Raw genomic sequence first — 15,223 nt, 5'->3', positions numbered from 1 at the left:
TCACTGTCTTCACTTACACACTCCCCTGCCTCCCCCCAGGCTGGCGACTTCCACCTGCAGTCCCCCACACCGCCCCTCACTGTCTTCACTTACACACTCCCCTGCCTCCCCCCAGGCTGGCGACTTCCACCTGCAGTCCCCCACAGCCCCCCTCACTGTCTTCACTTACACACTCCAGGTGATCTGGTGTATTTGTCATGGGTTTGTACCCCCACCCCCAACTTTGAAAGCCAGCTCCTTGCCATCGGGTACCTGTCTTGTTGTTCAGTTCACCCAGAACTGAGCCTGGCACGTCGGGGGGGGGGGGGCGAGATGAACATCTGTGGAATGAAGGAGGGCACTAAAACCAAGGAAAGAACAGACGATGGGGCGGCAGTCGCCAGGGCTGGAGGAGAAGGGGGAGGTGGGGGCGCAGACGGGATGGGTCAGCAGCCTGCTTGCTGTTCGGAGTGAGCAGCGGATGTAACGGGTACACAAAATAAATATTCCCCCCAACCCGCCGCTCACTGTCTAGATGGCCAGAGTTTTCTTTTCAAGAAGCTCTATTCCTCCCAAGCGTTCCAAGCCCTTCCCCACATTGGATGGCTGCCGTGGGAGGAGGAGGAGGCCTCCAAGGGAACGGGATCTCGCCCAGGAAACCCTCACCAGGAGTCAAAGAAACCACACGGCAGAGCAGGGAGGGCGGAGCAGGAGCCCTGGCCCCACCTGGCTCTGAGCTCCAGGGACGCGCCCAAGGCGGTTGCTGCCAAAAGATACCAAAGATAAATCTCCCCGAGGGTAGGGCCCTGTGGAAAGAATGAGGGAGGAAAGAAAGGCAGGCACTGAGGGGACGGTGAAGGTGAATGCCATCTTAAAAGCACTGCTGGAACCCAGAAGGCAAAGGGCGGACAAGACATCAAAGACAGCGCGCGCAGGTCTCCCCTGTGCCGTCACGGGCCTGCTGCCACGTCACGTGGGGCGGCGCCGGGCAAAGGTACACACGGCATTAAACGGACAGCTCCCGAGCACGGACGCGAGATGATGCTCGTAACAACACACGCACGCACGCACCAACCAACAATTCTACTCCGGTGCTTTGAGGTCCCCCATTACAGACGAAAATCCCACTGCAGTCAATAAATGCTTCCGGGGGAGGCACTTACGGACAGAAGAGACGCGTTCCCAGTGGTTTACAGCCCATAAGCAAGCAGGTGGGGCCGTAAAGAGCAAGGGACAATGGGGCCGGGCAGTAAGCAGCTTTCCTTGAGGGAGAAAGGTTTCCCATCCCAGATCTGTGGCATCCCAAACGCTTAGTACTCTAAGTATCTAAGTAGGCTTGCCTTCAGGGTAAACGCTGCGATAGGAGGGCATCCTAATTCATCACTGAACTCAGACCTGCCCTAAGACCATGGGACTCGAGAGACCCTCCTGTCTCCTTCCCGCACTGCCTAGATGGGGTAGGTCATGCATTTTCGACTCAGAGCCACAGAACTAGCTACTATGTAATATGTATTCAGAGTACCATACCGTTGGCCCTTGAGCAACACGGGGATTAGGGCACCGACCACCCCATGCAGTTGAAAATCCACATGTAACTTCTGATGCCCCCAAAACGTAACTAATAGCCTACTGTTGTTAATAGCCGTATCAGTAACAGTTGATCAACACATATTTTGTAGGTTACAAGTAATACACCATATTCTTAGAATAAGAAAGCTGGAGGAAAAGGAAATGTTATTCAGAATGATGGCCGTTGGGGCAGGCAGCAGGTGGAATCACGGGAGTGGGGTCTCGGGGCGAGAGCCGCCGGCGGGCTGAGCAGAGAGCTGGTGACGGCGACGGTGACAGTGGCTATGGGTCGAGACCAACGTGGCCGTGGCCCTCCAGCTGTAGCGGACGGTCAGCATGGAAATAACAGGCCCGCCAGCCATGTCACCTCTCTCCTTACTACCTTCTTGGTGATCGTTTTCTCAAATAACATTAATATACACGAGACCTCAGCTACTTGGCTTCTTCTACATACCCTGCCCCCCAAAATGTAACATAAATGATGTTCTACATGTAGAAACATCGGTCTAGGGGCGCCTGGGTGGCTCAGTCAGTTAAGTGTCTGCCTTCGTCTCAGGTCATGATCTCAGGGTCCTGGGATTGAGTCCCACATCGGGCTCCCTGCTCAGCGGGGAGCCTGCTTCTCCCTCTGCCTGCCGCTCCCCCTGCTTGTGCTCTCTTGGCTCTCTTTCTCTCAAATAAGTAAATTAAAAAATCTTAAAAAAAGAAACATCAGTCTAGTATAGTTTCTTCAAAGTTTAAGACGTCGAAGACCTGAGGGTGTATCTTAAGGAGGTCCAGCACGGAATGGATGTGCTGTCTACGTAACCTACTGGCATCCCAGCAGAGCCTCTCTCCTCCTTGTGTAAATGAGGATACAGCCCTGCAGAGTGATGGAAACTGTATCAGGGAACTACACGTAGACATATTGATTTTAAGGAATTGGCTCATGTGATTGTGGAGGTGTGACAAGTCCAAAATCTGTAGGGTAGGCTAGGGACCCAGGGAAGAGTTGTAGTCCAAGTCCAAAGGTGATCTAGTGGCAGAATCCCCCTTTGTTCTAATAAGGCCTTCAACTGATTGGTTGAGGCCCACCTACATTATGGAGGGTGTTCTGCTTTACCCAAAGCCTCTGATTTATATGTTAGCCTCGGGGCGCCTGGGTGGCTCAGTCGGTGAAATGTCTACCTTCGGCTCAGGTCATGATCTCAGGGTCCTGGGATTGAGCCCCACGTCGGGCTCCCTGCTCAGCGGGGCTGAGGGAGTCTGCTTCTCCCTCTCCCTCAGTGCTCTCCCTCCCTCCCTCTCTCTCTCTCAAATAAATAAAATCTTAAAAAAAAAAAAAAAGTTAATCTCATCTGAAAAATACCTTCCCAGCAACATCTAGAATAATATCACATGTTGTACGTGTCTGGGTCTACGTCTAAGCTTTCTACTCTGATCTACCCCGGGACGCGTTCATGTGATGGTACAGTTTTACCTAGTATAGCTTTATGTTTTTATGTCCACAAAGCCACTCATCTGTCATCACTCACCTTTTCCAGAAATTCTTCTGTTCTTGCTTTTTTATTTTTCCTTATTTCTGTTACAATATTAACAGCTAACATGTATCTGGTGTTTACTATGTACCAGGCGCTTCACATGTATCTGCTCATCTGTGGTCACAATAATCCTATGAGGTGGACACGACTTTATTCCTGTTTTCTTCCAAAGAGGACACTAAGGCCCAGAGAGGTTATTAACTTGCCCCAGATCACACAGCCAGGGACTGGTGCTGCCAGAAGGAAAACCAACCGTCTGCGTTCTCAAGCCCTTTGCAGCGTGAGATTTTACTTTGTTGTTTTCTGACTTCCTGAGTTGGATGCTTCACTAATTTGATTTTCACGATTGCTTATCTGTTAACATAAACAGTCGAACCTTTGGATTTTCCTCTGCACACTGCTTCATCTGTGTCCCCCAGGTTCTGAATGTAATAGCTTTCCATTGTGACCCTCCTGCCATCAGAAATTTGTATTGTTCTGTTAAAGTGAGAGATGAACAGGAGAATTCACATTTTTGTAAAAGACGTTCAGGTTTCCTGACACTTCAAAATGAGAGGTATTGGAAAAATGTCCACATGGAAGGTTCACAGGACTACAGAATTTAGAAAACAGGAAAAAAGCTATTAAGGTAATTATAAACTTTATCTTCTTTCTAATCTGTTTTATGAAGGTGCTTTTGTATTGAAGTTTTCTTGGGGGTCAGATTTGGTAGCATCAGGCACTCAAACGCTTCCTTGTTCGATAAACATCTTTAATTTTCTATTAGGAAAGCCACACGTGTTCCTTAAAGAAAATTTGGACTCCAGAGAGAAAAAGAAACACTAAAATGTTTTTTAAGTGGACTGGCTGCCTGGGGCTTGGTGGAGGGAGGTGTGGCCCCATGCGGGGTGCCCCCCACCCTCTGCCGCCACCACCGCCTCCTGTCCGCCCACGCCCACTGCCTGCACCTGCCCGGTGCCTACCTGGGTCCCCCGAGCAGCTGCTGTTCTTCTCGCTCTCTCCATCCTCCTGCCCATCTGCATTCTGCTGCGTGTGCTGAAGGCTCAGCTTATGGCAGACCTCGAAGGCCTGCCCGACCGTCCGCACGATTCGCATAGCTTGGCTCTGGGAAGGAGAAAGGGAAAGAGCAAGTGAAGGGCGTGGGGCGTGGGGACCCTTTGCAAGGACACAAGAAGGGCCAGGGATGGGAGAGGACGTGCCGGGGCCTCGCGGACAGAAACCCATGAAGCCGGCAAAGGAAAGAGATGGAAACATCTAACGTGGCTCTGACGTCCAGACGCTCACCAAGAGGAGTGCGGAGATAGTCTTCTTCTTGAAATGGCCCAGAAAATAGACACTCACCACGGTTCTGTAACAATAAGTCAACTGGAAGGACAGACAGCAAATACCCCAATTCTGGACTTAGCCCAATTCATCCTCCCAGGTTTAACAAAAGTGGTCGAGATCCTTCCGACTCCTTTGCCAACCACAATCAAATGTTCAACGGGTTCACCACATGAAGAGCAACTCAGCCATCACTTCTTTCCTGCTGGAAATGGTGAGTCTCCAGCAGACCAGGGGTGGTGGGGAGACGGGGCCAGGAAGCCGCCATCTAAACAGCAGAGCCAGCAAAGCCCAGAATCCAAGTCCCCTGGAACACCACTGGCAGCAAGCTTAACTAAGGAGAGCCTTCCCAGTCTCGCTCTAAAGACATCGCTCCCTTGGGTCTGTTCCGTGGCTATTTCTCTTTGCTGTTTTTCCTCCTTTCTTTATTGGCTTGGAGGTGGGGGGCTGAGGAGCTATTTAACTGCTTCTTTTAATAGCCCAAGAACAGAGCCTGACTCTAGCTCTCCTTAACTTGGAGAGGAAGAGGACACAGGACAAAGAAGCCTCGTCCCCTACAGTCTTAAGGGACCCACACATGCCCTGAGGAAGAACCACAACCACGGTCCCCAGGGCCTGGCCTCCAAAGTGGATAGCTGACCAACTGCATCCTCAGTCCGCTTTCACTGTCTTCCAAAGACTGAGTCAAGGGCAAGCTACAGGCTGGGTGAGCCCAGCTCACTGCTCCTTGTCCCCTGGGGTCCCCAAACACCCCACCACCACTGACAGCAGTTTATTTAACCGTGGCTGTCCCCCTACGCCTGCGTCTGAGATTAGTCACATTTTGGATGATCTGACTCCGGGTCAGCTGTGCCTACCTAGCCAAGCTCCACATTCACCACAGCGTCTGTTGCTACAGAATCTCAGGTTCCCCCAAGGAGGACAGGTGACAAATTCCACCATCCCTGGAAGCCACAGGTACTTTCCTTAACTAGCTTTGAGGATGATGTCAGAAGTCAAAAGGTCCTCACACACGTGCCCCTGAATCTATAGGATTAGACAGGGGTAGGGACAGGATTTCTCATCTTCTCTTTGAAAGGGAGCACTCAGATTTCGATCCAGGAGGAAATGACTTCTCAGAGGACCTGCATTTCTCCTGCATCCCAAGCTGGGCCATGGAACACACTCAGGACTGACCTCTGAAGAACCCAGACTGTGGCTCACATCTCTGCCACCTTTATCAAGGACAAACGTACGGAACATACACACCAGTTGCAACCAACTATTTACAAGCCCAAAATGGTCAGAAGGAAGTGGGCTGGTTTTAATGCTTAGTCTTCTCCACGCTTCATGTTCACACATTAGTACACTCACTATCGTAAGCAGCTGACCCTCACCTCGGATTCCCTGAAGAGGCAGGAAATGCGGACTTTATTAGGCTCACTGGTCCCGCCTTCCGTGTTGGAAATCGCACCCCACCTCCTCGCCTCAGGCCCCCACCCCTTCCTACCCGCCCTTCCTGACAGCTATTCTATGCCTGCCTGTGACGCCACCTGAAGGGGTGACTCAGTGAGGTCTACGACCTCTCCTCCACCACCCGGAGGGGCACCTGTAGGACTAACACGCTAGAGAGCGCCTCCCACGCTGCTCGGCATACCCTGAGTGCTCACCAACAGGTTTTAGTGCCGAAGGGCAATGAAAACAGAAAATAAACAGGAATGGCTGGGCTTACTTTATCAACAACAGAAAGATATTAAGAGAGTTGCCTCTGACTACGTAGGTGAGCATGAAAGATAAAAGGCTAAACCACCCTCTCTCCCCACAGTGCGCAACAGGGGAGAAGCCGCCGGCCAGATGATGCTTGGTCTGTGCCTGTGTGATGGTTTCCACCACGAGAAGACTGTCGGATTAGAGTTCTAGGTTTGCACATTCGCTGCTAAGTGGCTTCCTTTCAATTTGTGCTTTACTCCCCTTGAATGGAGGTCGTTATTTCCACTCGCAGTAAAAGGGCCCAGCGGCACGTTCCAGGAGGAGCTCTCTGAACTTGAACACGGAATCAAGCTGCCCTGCTATCTGCTTTACAGGAGGACTGGAAACACGTGACAGAAGTGGCCTCTCTTCTCAGCACTCTAGAAGCTGGAAGAAGCCGGATGGCTCCCAATTCTCAGAAATGGCTGTGTGAGTTCAGGTGCCCTCTGACCTTTCAGCTTGCCTCCCCTCACCAGTGGGAAGTCTACTTTTAGTGGATTCCCATATAAGGACCCCGTTGGGGGAAATGACTTGAAGATGGCTCGGATTCCCATATAAGGCCAACCCGCACCAGGCAGGGCCATCCCTCCCCCAGCTGGTGCCATCTGCACATCCATGCTGCTTCCTGCTGGCTGGGCCTGCGCCGCCCAGGGACCAGGCCTTCTGGCCTCCCAAGCAAGAAAACCGGTTCTGCCTGCCGCCCGGGAATGCAGGGCTCACATGTGCTAAGACTTAATAGTTCATACACCATGTCTAAGCCCATGAGGGAGGACTCTACACTAAAAGCAGCTTTCAAAAGAACCCTTTCCATAGGTCCCCATGGGTCACAAGGAGCTGCTCACACCTCACGACCACAAACAGGCCTTTGGAAATCAAAGGGGAGATGAAAAGATGTGAAGGCAGCCAGGCACAGAGCAGAACACACAAGCGGCATGCTGGGAAGGCGGCCTTCTCCAGTTCCAGAACCTGGCCATTCTCTGGAATTTGCTAGATTTTTACAAAGCATCCCTATACTGCACTATTTCTGGACAAATCCAGTTTAGTCTCACAAAAGCCCCCTGAAAGTAATTGGCCACATGGATCAAATCTTCCTGTCCAAAAGCCACTTTCCATCAGCAGCCCCAAAGCATCTGTGGGCTTTGAGTTGTCAAGATTAGGCTGGCTGTGGTTGCTTTGATGTTTTTCAAAGCTGGGAAGGAATATCTAACCTCTCGGAGTGGCTCTCAGCCACAGATGGGGACCACGGCAGCTCAGGAGAGTGCCGATTACAGGCAATTTTGTGAAACAGGCCTGGAAAGGAAGTGGTCTTACAACATTGTACCACTTACCGTCATGACACACAGAAATGCTTCTTTAGACCATTCTACTTATTCATGCTGACAAAGCCTCCCTCCCTCTCACCACCCCCCAAGGCCATCCTTCCGTCCAGCACAGGGGTCAAGACACAACCAACGGCTGTCCTCTTGTGGGTACCAACGACACGCCTAAGGGGTATCCGGTGAACTGCAGCGGCCACCATGAACTAAGGCCATGTTCTCCGTGAGAGTGGGTGGCTGCTCAAAAGCACACAGGAGTCTGCAGTGGTGGTTTCAGGAAGACAGAAATCAAACGGTTGATGCCCCTGTACTTCACTGATCCAGGGAAAAATTATAGTCGGTCATGATTTTAGCTTCTGTTCCCATGTTAGGGGACCCCATTGTCGGTTGGCCCTGTAGATGTGGAGAATCTTCCGAGTGCGACATACACGTGAAGAATGGTAGATATTCGTCTGATTCCACAGCTGACTTAAGGAATGACCCTGGGCACTGATCCGCATTTCACTGTCCTGGAAAAAGCTGTATTTCACAATTCCTGGAGATGACGTAAGGAGTCCTCAGGTAAGTAAGGAAAGGGATGAGCAGGTGCTCATCATGAAGATGAAGATGGCAAAGGCAACAGTAAGAAGAGAGAAACGTGGTGCCCACTCCTCCCTAGTCTACAGCTCTCTCTTCTCCACTCTCATCTACTGCCTCCACACCCCACACTTGAGACCTGTCTGCTGAGTACTTCTGAATTCCAGGGGACTGAAGTCCAATAACTCAGTTCCAGGACAGCTCCTGGGTTTATAATTCTTCTCATCTATCACAGCAATAAAGTCCAGTGCCCTTACCTTGACCTGAGCTACCAGTCTCAGCAACAAAAAAATAGAACTGAAGGTCATGTTTCTTTAATGTGCTTCCCCCCCCTTTTTCAAACTGTTATAAAAGATTGAAGCTTGTATCTATCAAATGACAGCAGTGTACAGAATTCACAATGCTGAAGCAAGAAAATATATTTGGAATTCTACACAGAGGAAGATCCGAGGTATGAAGGCTCTGAAACGGGAGATGGGTGGGGATTCTGTCCAACAGGTTACGGAATGGTCTTGATCTATAATTTGACTGAGGCAATAATGCCTGGGACACCAGAATATTGCTCACTATGGGGAAAGTTTAGTTTCAAAGTGAGTAGGACTTTCGACATCGACAGGACATAGGGGATCTTAAAATTTCCAGTAGACTGCTGGGTTCTTCCTTGTACTCTGCTAGTCCACGAACCACAGGACCATAGAGGAAAGAAGGCTGGGTTATAACCTCGGTACTGGCAGTAACCACCCAGGTGACCGTGAGCAAGTTAACTCACCTTTGCAGGAGCCGATTTCCTCATCCATAAACAGAGAGGTTTGGACCAGATGAGTTCAGAGACCTGTGGTTTCTCTATTTTGACTTCCTAACCCCATCCCACTACCCCAACATTTAAGACATAAAAAACAGGCTCTTGCCCTGAGTGTAGGACCTCCCTCTCCTTCATTGTAAACTTGGCCGGGCAAGTGACTTATTGTTTAGCCCATGACTGTCATCATCGCTCAAAATCCATTGCAAGCACCCAAGGACGGACCATGAGGCTTCTCAGCTGTGGCCGCTCATCTGATGGTGACAGCATTACAGGAGGAAGAAATTTCTCCTAACCTAAACCAACTGAGCTGTGATTGCAGGCAAAATGATTTCAAGGAGCTGCCCATGAAGAGACCAGGGAGATTCCTGCGGCTCTTGTTAATCACCAACACTTCACGCACTGATGCGCTATTAAGTACAGTCACACTTCATCAGGGCCGACAGCCTCATTCTCCCGGGGCTGGGAGGACAAGACAGGAGGGTGACATCCACTCCACAGGAGAGGTCAAGAGACCACGCAAGAGGCCAGAGGCCTTTCACACGAATACTATCATTATACCCCCCCAAGGAGGGGAAGCAGAATGCAGTGGTCATCAGGAAACATCTCCACCGGATGCTCTGGGCGAGGAAAAGACCCACTCCCAGCCTTCCTTTCTCACAGAAGTCTGAACGATGCGGGGACAACCATCCCCTCCGCAGACACATGCCCACCAACAGTTCTGGCAAGCCTTCCCAGTCACACAGAACTCATTCCTGACGATCGGATCCTTTCACACACAACCACCCGCATTCCTGAGATGCCTTTCATCACACTTGGTGGCTGGAGCAGCTCAAGTCTAGAGGCTCATGTTCCTTCTAGGAGTTTCATGCAACAGAGGTTAGTGGCCAAAGCTCGGGACGAGGGGGCGGGAGGCCTGGTTCCAGTATCAGTGGCACGGTTGACTCACTGTGTGACCAATGGCAACCCACTTCCCTGGGCCCTTTCCTTCCCCAACTATATAATGGAGTCAGTACAGATCCTACAAAGACAGTGAGAGGAACAGAAGGAAAATCTGTGTCAGAGAGACTTGGGTCATTCAGAGTTAAGAAGCTCTCCATACCCAAATGACAAGGGCAGGAGAATCCCATTGCAAATAGGTCTTGGAGAACAAGGCAACTCCTTGTTATACAACTTCCTGATGGAAACCAGTAAAATGGAGTGGTTAAGAGTCAGACTCTTTGGGTTAAGTTCCACTTATTATGACTTATGTCCCTTAAGCTTCTGTTTTCCCATCTGGAAAATGAAGAGCGTAAGAGTACCTATCTCACACACCTGCCATGGGAAGGATATAAGATAACTCACATAAAGAGTTTAGAAGAGTGGCAGGGACACAGCAGGTAACCAAAACAGACGACTTCCTACGAAGCAAGAACTTGAGTAACCTGGAGTCCTAGATGACTAGCAGGTGCTAGGTTAGCTTCCCGCAATCTTTTGCTATCTAGCTCCTGACAAGAGCCCAAGAGGAGAACCACACTGGCTATATGTGTGAGCGACCTGTGTGAGGAGCCACAGATCCAGAATCACGGTCGTGCCAGGGTGAGGACGGGGGCCCTCCCCCAGGACAGCTGAGATGCCTGACCCCTATTCTCAACCGACAGAAGAGACAGCTCTGCTCCCCAGGGTGAACGGGAAGGGAAGGGCGACAACCACACGAGGAGCCTGTCATGGGAAACAGGCCCTGGGTGCCCACACGGGCCATGGTGTGATCTGAACAGCAATACCCCAAAGCCCTGACACGGCAAGGAGCTCATAGGAGGTCTTTCTACACTATGATCAACACGAAGGCTCTGGAGAACAGCCAGGTCTGCTGGCTACCAGTCAGGAGATCTCCTGATCGATCGACCGCCAATGCTCCGAAAACATCCCTGCAAGACATGTCTCCTCAGGGCATGGAGTCCCTCCCCACACCCCTTTTTCCCTCCCCTCCCCCCCACTTCATAGGTATTCCTATGACTGGCTAATTAAAACTCTTTCCCAAGCTAACTCTTACCTCCCCAGACCAGAAGTGCTCTACACAATAGTAAGTCACCATCCCCAGAGGCTCACCGGAATAAGCATGAGAAACCTGGCAGGCAGGGCCCCCCGCGCGGCCCATCTGCGGGCTTTCCTGCACACTCACTTCTCCTCATTGGCCCTTCCTCCCACAGTTCAGCAGCAGCAGGCCTCCCAGGCTGTCTGGACACCATTCTTTCAGCTGCCTGGCTGCAGGCCAGCAAAGGGCCTGAGAACCCACTCCACCGAGAGTTACAGCCTCAGGAGGTGAGGGGAAAAGGGACACGGAAAATAGAAGAGCCAGAGATCCGAATGAGCCCCGAGAGCTAGGAGACATGGGAAAAGCCAAACTGGGAGGGAGCCGGGCGACCACTCCTTTGTCACTGGGTAATAAGAACTCAATTCTGTGCTTTGCTTCAAGGTCAAAGTCCCAGTGGGCACTGCTCTCCGACTCCCAGGTTTTGGCAGGATGGGACGGCCCCACTGTGTTTGTATCTGCTAGAACTGATGGCAAAGCAGATAGAATGAATGATACCCTTTACTTAGGTTTTCCTGCTCAAAATTCTGCCCGGCTCCCTGATTCTGGCCAGTGCCTCTTCATGGGACTGTGAGCAAGTCATTTCATCTCTCTGAGCTTCAATTTAGTCATCTGAGAAATTGGGGGTGAAAATTACCTGTCTTAACTTCTTCACAGAGGTTTTAGAACGATCAAGCAAGATTAAATATTACAGTACTTGGTAAATTATAATGTGCCATGTGCAGCTCTAGTAAATCCCAAGGCCCACGTGGTCCAGTCTCTGGACAAAACTGAAGTCAGATGGACAGTTGGGCACTCAAAATGAATTAAAAGGGGATTGTAGTCTTTAGTTGCACCTGTCAGAGCACATTACAGATGATCCAATTCTTAATTGTCAGGAACACTTTGCATTTCCCAGATTCCCTGTACCTCAAAGCTATAGAAGAGCCTTTCACCCTCCCAAGCCCCCCATGCTCATCGACTGCCCCTCTGGCTTATCTCTCCCCCCCCACCTCCTCCTCTTCCTATCAGTTCTTCAGTATGCGGCTCGACTTAGCCCCACTTACACATTTCGCTCCACTGTACTATCACCTAGAAGTCTGGCAACTTGTGCATTTTCCTTCTACCTTTCCAGTTCTAGCTCCTTCCAACCAAATTCCATGATTTGCATTAAAAAGCCTGGGAAAAGGTGGCCAAGGGCACCAATCTCCTCAGCGGAAGAAGCTAAATCAGCAAAGCAGAATTCTCGTTGTAGAGCCAAGGTGGGGGGACTGGACACATAAGATTCACTAATCATGACCCTGTCATGTATTATTCTTATTAGGCCCACTTGACAAGGTCCCTAACAAATCTATTAAAGATGCTTTATAGTATACGATGTCATACGGTGTCAAAGAAGGGGTCCACAGGAAGGGATTTGGAAGTCGTCCTCACAGAAAGCCATGCTCGGTGGTTTATGGCCAGAACACCACACGTGTAAGGAATCTTAGAGGCATAAATAGTTTCCCGAAATCTCTTCTGCAGAAAAATAGTTCCTAGGATATTACACAGATTACAAGGCAAAAACATGATCCCATGGCTGAAACAGTTTTGTGAAATGCTGGGTTAAACAGAGCTAAAGGGGTTTCTCAAACTTTAGGACTTCCCAGCAAATTCAAGGAGGAGAGTTTTAACACGGAACATTTTGGATGGTAAATATTTTCCAGGAGCCATTTTAGGAAATTCTGCTTTTGACTCTCCTCTTTGTTTTATATAGACAAGGAAGCTGAGACCCACTAGGGAGAGTGACCCACATAATATTTCTGAGGGCTCTAGTGGGGCGGGGCTAGACCCTAGGTTTCTAACCTCAGTTTTGTGTTAAATTCCTGGAGAAATGATAGAAAAAGCATCTACCAAATTGCCAACGTTGCATTTACTCAAGCATCAAGGTTACGACCCCAAAATAACCACCCAGGACAACCAGCCTCGCACACAGAGTCTACACTAGACTCCACACGTCATGATTTGTAGGCCCCTGATCGATATACAAAATTATGATGAAAGGTCACTTAAGTCAACGGCCGTGCTTTGCCTACCACACACCAAGGTGGGCATCACTCCTGGTATGATCTACCTGTCCCGTTCCAGAGCCCTCATCCGATGGTCGAGATCTCTCCAGTTGTCCACATGTCACGGAGTACAAAGTGGAGATGAAACTGAAGGGGAATTTCATTACACAGGAACACTGACAGACTAATTGGAAGGCCCCCCCATGTCGTGCACGCAGAGAAACACCTCGAATCTTGCCTCTCCAACAACAGGGGATGGGTCAACGTTCGGGAGGGGAGTTACTCTGGGTCCGTCAGAGGAAAATAAAAAATGACCGAAGACTGCCCATTTACCTTCTTCTTGGATTTAAAGACGTTACACCTGAAGATATTGCTGGCACCGTCTCGAGCGATATAGCTGAAGATCTTCAGGTCTTGGGAATCATGAGAGACGTAGAAGATCCTATAGGAAGAGCAACAGAAAAATGCACCGAAGATGGCATTAGGTTCAAATCTCCAACAAGGAAACCTCCATTTAAGGGCACGCTGAAGACAGAGCTCGCTTCTTCCTGTGAAAGCAGGTGGCACTTTCAACAGGCTCCAGACACTCCCCGGAGTGAGCTCCAGATTCAGAAGTGGGGGCATGGGTAGGACATGGACCCCACGCTGTTACTAGGCAGCAAATCTGTGCTGGTAATTTGTGTATTAGAAGGGGAAAAGAAAACCGTTGCCGTCCTTATCAGGGCAATAAATCCACATCCTACCCGTGGAAATGTGGGCAAGTTTCCGGATACCTGTTCATGGTTCTCTCCAAATGCGGAGAGTCAGGGAGCCAGCAACGCCGGCCGCGCTGGGGGAGATGAAGATACTCTGTTCCATTATCAGAGTCCCTCCACGGTAGTGACTTCGCTTCCCGTCCCTCTCCGGCAGGCCCACGGCCTCCAGGCGCTCATTCCACGGCTCCCCCAGCGCCCCGCGAGCACGCTGTGGGCCGGGCGCTATTCCAGCAGCAGCAGGACAGATAAAGGCCCTAAACCCCCAGAGCTCACGTGCAGGAGGTCCCAGTAAACAAAGAGTACGAGTGCTCTGAGGACAAAGAGGCCGAACGAGGGGCAGAGCGTGGCGGCGTTGGCTGTTTTGGCCAGGGTGGCCAGAGGGAAGGCCCCACGGAGAGGCAGAGGCCTGAGCGCGAGGGAACCTCCCATGGAACCACCTGGGCAACACCATGGCAGGAAGTGGGAACCGCTCCCGTGAAAACCCTGTGGCATTCAGAAGGTGCTGGGAAGCGTCTGAGGAACGGCCCGACGTCAGGGTGGCTTAAGTGGAGTGCTTGTGCTCGGTGACAGGGTCACGGAAGCGGCCAGAGGCCAGCACACGGGGGCCCTGGAAGGTCAGAGTGTGGAGTCCAGGTGAGAAGAGAAACCACTGGAGGCTTCTGAGCAGAGGACTCACTTCCTGCTGCTCTTTTCTGGCTGCTGGGGGCAAGAGAGGAGGCGGAGGGAAGGCTGTGGAAAGGGGGAATGTTGTAAGCAGGGCCCCAGTGGCAGAGTCTGAAGGGGCGCCTAGGACGGGGTGCCCCGGGATCGGCCAGGTCCGAGTGTGGTCAGCATGGGGCAAGGGAGGGAAGAATCGGGGGCGCATCTGTGGGACCGGTTTGGGGCGAGCCAAGGAGAGGGTGGCTCCGGAGAAACACCTCTGGGGCCACATCATTGCCCTAAAACATCTCTTCCTCAGTAATAACCCTAGCGACTTGCATCCGAGGATTTAACAGGCCGATCTGTTTTCCTGTAAGTCAGTGCCGCGTACTTCGCAGAAAGAGAATGGGAATTAGAGTCGGATCTGCAACTTTGCCACTGACTGCAGCACCTGTCAAACGGGACGACTAATAGCAACACCTGGCCGGGTTACCGGGAAGATGCAATAATGAGTAAAGTGCCTTGTACTTCTTACCAATACGCTCTCTCAACAGCCTTGTTACTGAGATTCTCGCCAAGGACCCCAAGGAGCCTGGGAGGGACATTCGGAAGAAAGGTCGACACAGAGAAGAACAGTCCTGGCAAGAAACCCAAGTTCACCTCGGGGACGCCATTCCTCTGCTCACTGGGGTCGAAGTCACGTCAGTACGTCTGACATGTCCACCAACTGTGAGTGACGCAGATGAGAGGTGGGTCTGTTTGTTTAATGCGGCTTCTGAGAAAGGGAAGGGACGTGGAAGGGACCACCCACTGCTGTACCTCGGCACCCCCCGCCTGAGAACCAGCCCTCCCCCACGGCAATCTTTCTAGACGTCCTCCGCTGAACGTCTCTGAAGGTTCTCAAATTTATCGTGCCCCCCA

At 51.1% G+C, this 15,223-nt stretch overlaps 1 protein-coding gene across 1 annotated transcript in view; it reads right to left on the bottom strand.

Moving 5' to 3' along the window:
- LOC116643439 (carboxyl-terminal PDZ ligand of neuronal nitric oxide synthase protein-like) overlaps positions 1 to 15,223 on the bottom strand; it is a 276,985-nt gene that overhangs the window by 32,251 nt on the left and 229,511 nt on the right. The window contains 2 exon segments of the mRNA XM_032422215.1: positions 4,031 to 4,172; positions 13,242 to 13,350. Of these exon segments, the coding sequence (XP_032278106.1) occupies positions 4,031 to 4,172; positions 13,242 to 13,350 (251 nt within the window).

Source organism: Phoca vitulina, unplaced genomic scaffold, assembly GCF_004348235.1.
Source record: "Phoca vitulina isolate PV1807 unplaced genomic scaffold, GSC_HSeal_1.0 scaffold26, whole genome shotgun sequence".
NCBI classification, from domain to species: Eukaryota; Metazoa; Chordata; class Mammalia; order Carnivora; family Phocidae; genus Phoca; species Phoca vitulina.
The sequence above is the reverse complement of the archived record's forward strand: the minus strand, read 5'-3'. Positions and strand labels throughout refer to the sequence as shown.